This window comes from Astatotilapia calliptera, chromosome 14, assembly GCF_964374335.1.
Source record: "Astatotilapia calliptera chromosome 14, fAstCal68.1, whole genome shotgun sequence".
Classification (NCBI taxonomy): Eukaryota; Metazoa; Chordata; class Actinopteri; order Cichliformes; family Cichlidae; genus Astatotilapia; species Astatotilapia calliptera.
In genome coordinates this window covers 17,675,802-17,684,069 of record NC_137435.1, presented here as the reverse complement: position 1 = coordinate 17,684,069, position 8,268 = coordinate 17,675,802, and the positions used below count along the sequence as shown (strand labels likewise).

The 8,268-nt window shown below is 37.6% G+C and overlaps 1 protein-coding gene across 3 annotated transcripts; it reads right to left on the bottom strand.

Annotated features, from left to right (window-relative positions):
• Positions 1–774: 774 nt before the first annotated feature.
• Positions 775–7,164, bottom strand: gpr184 (G protein-coupled receptor 184). Of its 3 annotated transcripts, none has more exons than XM_080288349.1 (4): positions 6,837–7,152; positions 6,612–6,651; positions 6,431–6,532; positions 775–2,386 (listed from the first exon to the last, which is right to left on the bottom strand). In XM_080288349.1, the coding sequence occupies exon 4, from the start codon at positions 2,341–2,343 to the stop codon at positions 1,297–1,299; it is 1,047 nt and encodes a 348-aa protein (XP_080144475.1). In that variant the 5' UTR covers positions 2,344–2,386; positions 6,431–6,532; positions 6,612–6,651; positions 6,837–7,152; the 3' UTR covers positions 775–1,296. The 3 variants fall into 3 exon arrangements, with proteins under 3 accessions (XP_080144475.1, XP_080144476.1, XP_026047037.1); XM_080288350.1 differs by having other exon boundaries at positions 6,617–6,651; XM_026191252.2 differs by lacking the exons at positions 6,431–6,532; positions 6,612–6,651 and having other exon boundaries at positions 6,837–7,164.
• Positions 7,165–8,268: the final 1,104 nt, after the last annotated feature.

Here is an 8,268-nt window from a genome sequence, read left to right as displayed (position 1 = left end):
GTGAACTCTTCTCTATAAAATTGACTAAGTTGATTGAGGTTTGCGGCCATTCTTTTATGCACAGCTATTTGTGTTCCTGTCGCAGCATTTCAGTTGACTTGAGGTCTGGACATTGGGCTATTGTAACACTTGTGTCCTTCCCCTTTTTGGCCAATTTGTCATAGGTTAACTGAGACCTGTCTGAAATGTTGCTCTTGGGGTTTTTGTAGTTTCTATGAGCATAGCTCCATGGTAGGGTGAATTTGATGGGAAGATCATGGCATCATATGAACAGATACCAGAATTCTCCAGAGTAGCAAACCTCCAAAACTGCTTCTTATGGAAGGATATACATGATTGTACAATTCAGGAAATCAGCAGTATAGACCTTTAATTAAACAAAACTGGTTTTATTCAGGGTTTATACTATGCAGTCAATGTTCATCTTAGATTGTAATGATGTTTACTAAAAAAAGCTCTGCTGACGCATGAGGAAGCTGCTGTATAAATTATGAACCAAGTAACAGACATAATGTTGATTCAAACGCTTCCTCTTTCAGTCTTTTTGCTGTCTTTCTTTCACTTTATTATTCTTTTTCTCCATTTCTGTCTCACACCCCTGACACACACTTATATACATCCATCATTATTGCCTTCCTTTTCAACTTGACACTTGTGAAGCACACAGCTATGTTGCATTTATAATTATCTATATGTTTAATGGCGAAGACTAAGAGACTGGGTGTATGGGTTAATTGTTGCATACTGTCTGCGTGAAAAAAAACTCTGAGCACCTGGACATAATACTGATTTATTTCTTGTTAAATATGTCAGACACTGGGCACACAAAGTTATGCTAACAAAGGCTTTGTATGGCATGCATTGGAGGTAATGCATATTTAAATATATCAGGGTTGCTCAGTCACGCTATGATTGCATAGATTGGACAAAAAAAAATACAATGGCTCTTCAGTTGCGGCAACAGTGTCTAACAACAAAACCAGAAGTGGCTTACACTGAAGAACTCGTGGGAGAGCAGAACCCGAGACTAATATCACATTAACCAGGACTCAGATGCATACATTATTCAGCTTCCTCCTTACACTGTGCTCGATATAACATACAAATGTAACAACAAAGATTGCCTTTTATACATACACAAAATAACATACACAAGTGGGATGGAAATAATCCCGTTACTTAACTCATGAGAGGAAGACTTTACTTGAAAAAGCTGCCATGCAAAATCCTATAATATCTCAATACACACTCACACACATACAATTGTACACATGTCTATCACATATAGCTTATTATTCATATTAAATTAGTAGTGGCAGTAGTGGCAGCTTTTCCTCCTTTGTAAGCAGTTAGTGCACAGTCTTCTTGTTCAGTCCGTCTGCGGCATCTCCAGGTTAGTTTCATCTGCTCCCAGACTCCATTACTCACCAACACATACAGCACTGGGTCCACCACAGCATTCAAACTGGACAGTGCAAGCGTACAGGAGAAGAAGAAGTGCATTTGTTCTTCAAACTTGCAGTAACTCCCATTGTGACTCTTATCAAAATTGTTATTATAAAATACTAGTGAGCGTATGAGCAAAAGAATATGATATGGAGCAAAGCAAACTGAGAAGATCCCAATGACTCCAAAGGAGAGAAGACGGACCTTCCTCTTAACCTGGGCGCTCAGGCCGGGACTTCGGCCCACAGTGGCTAACACCCTCCAGTAGCTCACTGCCAGCACTAGCAGGGGTAGCAGGAAGCCCAAGCCTACTCTGAGCAAGTTGAATAGAGCAATAGGCTTCTCCATGGGGTAGGTCTCATAACAACGGTCATTATTGTTGTTCTCATCATGGGCGTCTGTGAGATTATCATAGACCAGCATTATGATGTGTATCACCACCACTACCACATAAACTACGATACACTGCATCCAGGCGTAGCAAGAAGTTCGGTGTGTCTTGAAGCGGAGTGGGTAGCTGACCACCAGACAGCGGTCTACAGAGATACAGCAAAGCAGGTAGATGCTGATATACATATTAGAGTAGTAGACAAAGCCAGCTACACTGCAGGACCCAGAACCTAGCATCCAGCGGTGGTTAAACCGGTAATAATTTATCCAAAGGGGCATAGTGATGATGAAAAGGAAGTCAGAGATAGACAGGTTGAGCAGGAAGATTCCCAGGACATTTTTTTGCCTCACTTGTTGAATGATGGGGCCCAGGGTCAGTACATTGAAGATCAAACCAAAAACAAAGGCCAGTATGTAAACAGACATCAGCAAGTTACTGACAACACTCTCTCCAATGTTAACGCATGTTGAGTTGTTGCCTGTTTCTGGTTTAAAAGTGGAGTTCATGGTTCCTTTAGTTAGCTGTAACTCCCCTGGTTAAAAAAATCACCTGCAAGACAAAAATACATCATTAAATCCATGAAATTAAAATAAATACAGTAACAATTTGTATGGTAACACGACTTCACCGTAATACTTTAAAAACATATAATATAGCTTAGATATTTTGTATCCCCTATTCTATTTCATGGTTGACTGAGCTCAAGAGATAAAAAAAATAATTTGGTTGTCCTGATGTTTCTCAATGTGAGATAGTTTGATTCTGCACACTATATGGTGTTCAGGCATAGTGTCGATGGGAGTCCTCCGCTTCCTAGTATGGGTTTAGTCATGCTGCTTGATGATAACAGTTTGCACCCACGGTTTTAATAGAAAGTGAAATTGCCTCAGCTGCACTGTATGGAGAACACATGTCATAAGGTAAGCTGTCGTTGTTGTGGAAACAGACAGCATTAAGGAACTGATACCTTTTAGATTAACTTGATGTAGAATCTTCTGCACTCGATCACCTGAGCACTCGATCAACATTACTTGTTGTTAATGCTACTTTTTATTAAATTATCTATAAATTGCTGCATTTATTCTCCTGCGTGGTCTAAGTTGCAGGCGAGGATCGCACAGAATGTACAGGCAAACTGATTATTTGCATTTTACAGTAATCACAGATTACAGGTTACTTTTTGTTTCTCAGCACAATAAGAGCCTTGCAGGCTCCCACAGAATTGCATTCTGGGGGACAAAAAAGTTGGCAGTCATATAGTGAGTTGGACCAGTTATTTCCAATTTAAAGATAAGATAAGATAACCTTTATTAGTCCCACACGTGGAAAATGTGACGTTACAAACAGATGCAGATGTGACGAAGGTAGTTGTTTACTGCAGCTTCAAGAATGAGTAATGTGAAACTCATGCACTCTATAAATGAATCAATTAATTCTCTCCCTGATTTGAACCATCACACCTGGTCCATCACAGAGCTCTGAGTGTAATTCACACCAGATACATCTTAAAGATTAGCGTAACCCAGCAGAGACAAGAATTTCAAAATGAATTTAATAATAATCCAGTAATACTTTCTGTTTCAAAAAGATAAAAGACAAAGAGCAGGTCAAATAATCTGCTGTGAGACTGATTTTGTTATTTTGACATGAACCTTTCCTCTTTGAAGAAGTCTTCTTTTCCATGAGAGTAAAGCTAGCAGTGCAGTTTCAGAGAGGATACGAAACTATTCGACTGAACTTGGACATTTAAAAGGTGAGAGATTTGTGGTATAATGACAAGGTCAGTGGGCAAGGCATCTGAGAGAACCTCTGCGCTCTTTGTTGGGTATTCTTTGTAATACACTGATGAGTGAGGTTTTTTGGCCAAGCTAGCATAACTGCAAACAATCTGTTGTAGCTTACTGTGACTTGTAACATGTGAGCTGCATTTTATTTCCCATAATATGCATTATCACATAATCTCTTTTATTTATTTGCTTTATGTTTTATCCTTGTAAATTTGTAAGTTGTTATGTTTGTTGTTGTTATTGCTTGTCTCTATTCTGCTGTGTACAGTGTCCTTGAGTGTTTTGAAAGGCACTTTCCTAAATAAAATGTATTGTTGTTGTTGTTGTTGTTGTTGTTATTATAATGGTAATGCTGGCTCACTAACTAGCTTGGTAGAGAAGAAGTATAATTCAATGCAAAGGCCATGAACAGATTCCAGTTCTTACTGAAGGCCATGTAAGCTACCTCCTGGGGGAAAAAAATAAAAGGCTCTATGACTGAAAATATAATTGAAATGATGATGGATCACATTTGCATTTCCTGCTCTTTCAGTTTTTTATGTCCAGAAAAGATAACAAAATATACCTATTTTGCAGACTAAGACAAGTAAGGGGTACAAACAATGCCTTTTGAACGGCAGGAGGACTTTTTTGAAATACAGATTTTCTAGATTTAAAAAAAAAAAAATTATTTGGAGCACACATGTAGATGATCACATGACACTAATTGTCTTTCTTCATGTCAATATGTGATGTATGAAGTTGTCAACTTTGTTTGAAAAATTAGGTAGTGTCCATAAAAGTGCATAACTTAGCAAAACATTATTATTAACATTTAATAAAGTTAATTCTTTATGACGTTTATATATCCCATACATATTATCGTGCAGGCATAACGATCAGTTACATTACAGGCGTGTCGCATGAATTTTGTGCAGCACGTTGCAGGCTTAACAGAAAATGACTTACATCATAGGGCTTGCAACACATTAATAAATGATAAATATTTTTATATGTTTTACTCAATTATACATCTCATCAAAGTACAAATAAATAGAGTTCACTAAACTTTCACTTTTTAAAGTCCAGTTGTTTTCAATGAAATCCTACACATTTCATATGGGACATGACCATCTCTTAACATAACAGACCTAATTGTTTTCTAGTAATGCACAGCTTTAGGCTTTTTGTCCCCCTGTTTTAATCTACTCTGTTTAATGTAAAAGTTAAAGAGTGACATGCTTAACTGTTACAGAAGGAGGCTATTCGCGCGTTCTTGTTAATGTTTTAAATTCTGACACATTCATAAATAATATGAAACCTAAAAATGGTTTGGAATATATAATCATAATTGACGACTAATGCATTAAAAATACAAAAGATGCTGCACAGTTAAAACAGTTTAGTGGTTTATTCGGGGTAAATTTGGATTTCCTACAGCATGGCCATGTTTTGACTACAGATGCTAACAGTGCGGTTAAACAGACATGTTAAGATGCTGACTGAGAAGGATATTTCTGGGCAGACCGAGCATGAGTTCAGCTTGGTTCAAAAATAATTCAACGAAACTATGACAGGCTAACTAAGGCCAGAACCTGATTGTACAAAAGAACTCACACATGAATACTACATAATTAGGAATGTTGTTTCAGAGGAACTGTTACAAAGTTCAACTGGTTGTGTTATGGTTTTCCTTTCAGACTGTTTATAGGCTTTCTATTGGTCTGTGAAACTGTGTCATCAGCCTTGAACATTTTTTAAAATTTTAGTTTATCACAACAGAATTTTTTGAAAATGTCCTCTGGTTTCAGTTAATAACCGAAGTATTTATTCATATTTACACCATCAGTACAATCGTATACACCCATTCATTGTGACGATTAAGGGGTTAATGTTTAGTTTGTGTTCCACTGGAAAGAAAATCCACATTAATTATTTTACCAGGTAATGGGAACCAATGGTTAACACACTCTTCTTAATGTAGACCACAAGACTAAAATATTTTTGTACAGATATTTTATTCTTTCCATTTGCTGTATAAAATTTAAGCATTAGGAGATCAAACTTTGCTCGTTATTTCTGTGGCTTTTGCTGATATTTGTTTCCTCTCTTTGTTTTGTTCCCTCTCTCTCTTCCAGGCTTGACCCTGGTGTGTTTATAGGCTCAGGAAGCATCTAATGCTATTAACGTCCAGAAAACTCAATAATAGAGAAGCCATTTGGAGACAGATCGTCTTCAGAGAACGATAATGTGTGTCTGCACGTGCCTGTGTGCAGGTGTGTTTGAAATGGGTTTGATTTAATGGATTATTCATAAAATTTAAAAAAAAAAAAATGGGAGACTTATCATGACTGCATTATAGGAAAGTTTTCCTCATAAATCAAAACTTTTCTAAAATATTTCAGTTGTTAGTCACCACTTAGGATACTATGACTAATGACAAACAGGTATTCCCCTATTACAAAGATAGAGTTTACCTCTAATGCCTGTAATGGTTCATTTGTCCTGTTCAGGTCCTTCTTAAAAACAATATTTTTTTTCTTTTTTCCTCTTGCATACATCTTTTTGTTCTTTTGCTGTCTCTATCAGTACATTTCAAATCCAAACAAACGACTACTTTGCACAGCTGGCCAGGGCTTGATTCACTCGTTTTTTCCATCTGAGCCAACTATGTGTTTGTTAGCATTATGTGCTGAAGTAAATCTGGTTGTCATTATGAATTGTTAAGAGAGCAGCATTTTAGCCTTATCTCTAAAGAGGGGGGATGTGGTGATTGCCAGATGCCCCCCTTTTAAAACAAAAAGAAGAAATATGCGTTTTAACTTGCCTCCCTCATACCAAAGTGGTGTTTCAAAGGTAAAGCAGTCCACAGTTTCTTCTTCCAGAGCAGTTTTCTGTTGCCCTCTCCAGCGTGCTGTGGTGACCACCGCTGGGAGAATCACAGAAAACATTCAACCCTCCAGAGAATCAACATTTCAAACCTAATTATTTTTGCAGTGGTTACTCACATCACCTCAAGCATTCCATCTTTCCCTTGACAACAGTCCACTGGGTACAAAAAGAAGCCCAGCATATGAAGTGCGGTTTCAAAATAAATTACTACATTTAAGAACTTGGCAAACATAATAAAAGTTACCTTTGAACTTGTCCTTTTCTAGGGCAGTTTATAAAAAGTTTTACATAAATTCCCTCATCTGGTTTCCAGAACTCCAGTCAGTAATGAATGACCTCACCTGTTGTTTGTTGATAGAAAGTTGTATCTTGTAGAAAGCTGTCCAGTGGGTGAAGAGTGTTAGACGCATTCCAGACCTGCTTCAGGTTCAGCAGAGTTCAGTCCAGGAAGATCAGAAAAAAAGCTTCAGAAGAGACTTTTCAGAGCTGCTGACATGCAGCCAAGCCACTGCAGTTCCTCATAATCTCAAATGAACCAGATCATTAACAGCATGTTCAATAGCTACAGATGCAAGAGGTTGTTTTTCTCTGTACTGTGTAGTTTGCTCTCGTTGCTAGTTCCCGTTGACAGCCACAGCTGAAATGTCAGTAAGAAGTGTGGAAGGGCGAAGTACAGAAAGGGGAAGACACGCGTAGGAGGAGGGAGGTTTGCTTCTGCACACGTGCGTGCAGGAAGTGTTCAGGGCTGGGCAAAAATTAAACGGTTATAGAAAAGATATGAATCATGCGTTAATGCTCTTATGAGACCAGAAAAAAGTCCCCTCCCCCTCCTCTCGGATTTAAGGGAAATTTGTAACTTATGGGTCGGGAGCTGCATAGCTCCTGTCTTCCCCTTTTACATCACAGTGACTGTTTAAATAGCATCATTGTAGTTGTAGTTCTTAATGAGTGGGTCATTCACTCCTTTTTTTGGTCTAAATGTCTTTTTCAGTTTGGCTGATCACTTTCAGTCTGGTTCAGTACGAGAAAACCAAAATGTGTCAATCACGTCACTGTAAAACACGAAGAAGATAAAGAACGTTGCTCTGTTTCAGATGATGTGAACACTGGGTATTCACATGTTTATAAATGGAGTCTGTGACGAAACCTTGAGGTTGCTCTGGTTATGCGTTGAGTGACCATCAGTGTACAGATGTGAATGTTGACAGCAAGAACACATTCCTTACATGACGTTAAGAAAAAGGAAAGGAAAGTAGACGATTATTGAAACGGAAACGATAAATGTATGGAAATAAAATACTCAAAAGGGGAATTTCCAGATACTCTGATTTTCCACCACCTGAAGCATTGTTTCTTCTTTCCTTTGTAATGCTTTGATGTCACACACATGTTCAATAAGTTCAGCTTTTTGTCACTGCATTTCAGCAGAATATGAGTAAGAATGAGTAATTTTCTTTTTATTGGTATTCTTTCTTTTAATTTTTTTCTTCTCTAATAAACAAATGATTAAATAACATTACATGAATGTGTACATTTTCCTGTTGAATTCAGGCTTTTATTGTCTGTCATTTCTAACAGATCCAGCTTTTTGTCTGTAATGTAGTCTTACAGAGCTTACATCACTTAGCAACCACATTAATTGTGTCTAAATACTATTTAAGGCCATGTTGGTGATGTATTATTTTACCTACCTATGCTACTAACCTATTTTTTCTTAAACTCAAATACAGAACAAGTTTATCTGTCACTTCTGCTGTGGCTTTTACACTTTTT

Bases quoted from the DNA above. Each gene is read 5' to 3' on its own strand.
- gpr184 (XM_026191252.2), bottom strand. From the start codon at position 2,343: ATGAACTCCACTTTTAAACCAGAAACAGGCAACAACTCAACATGCGTT.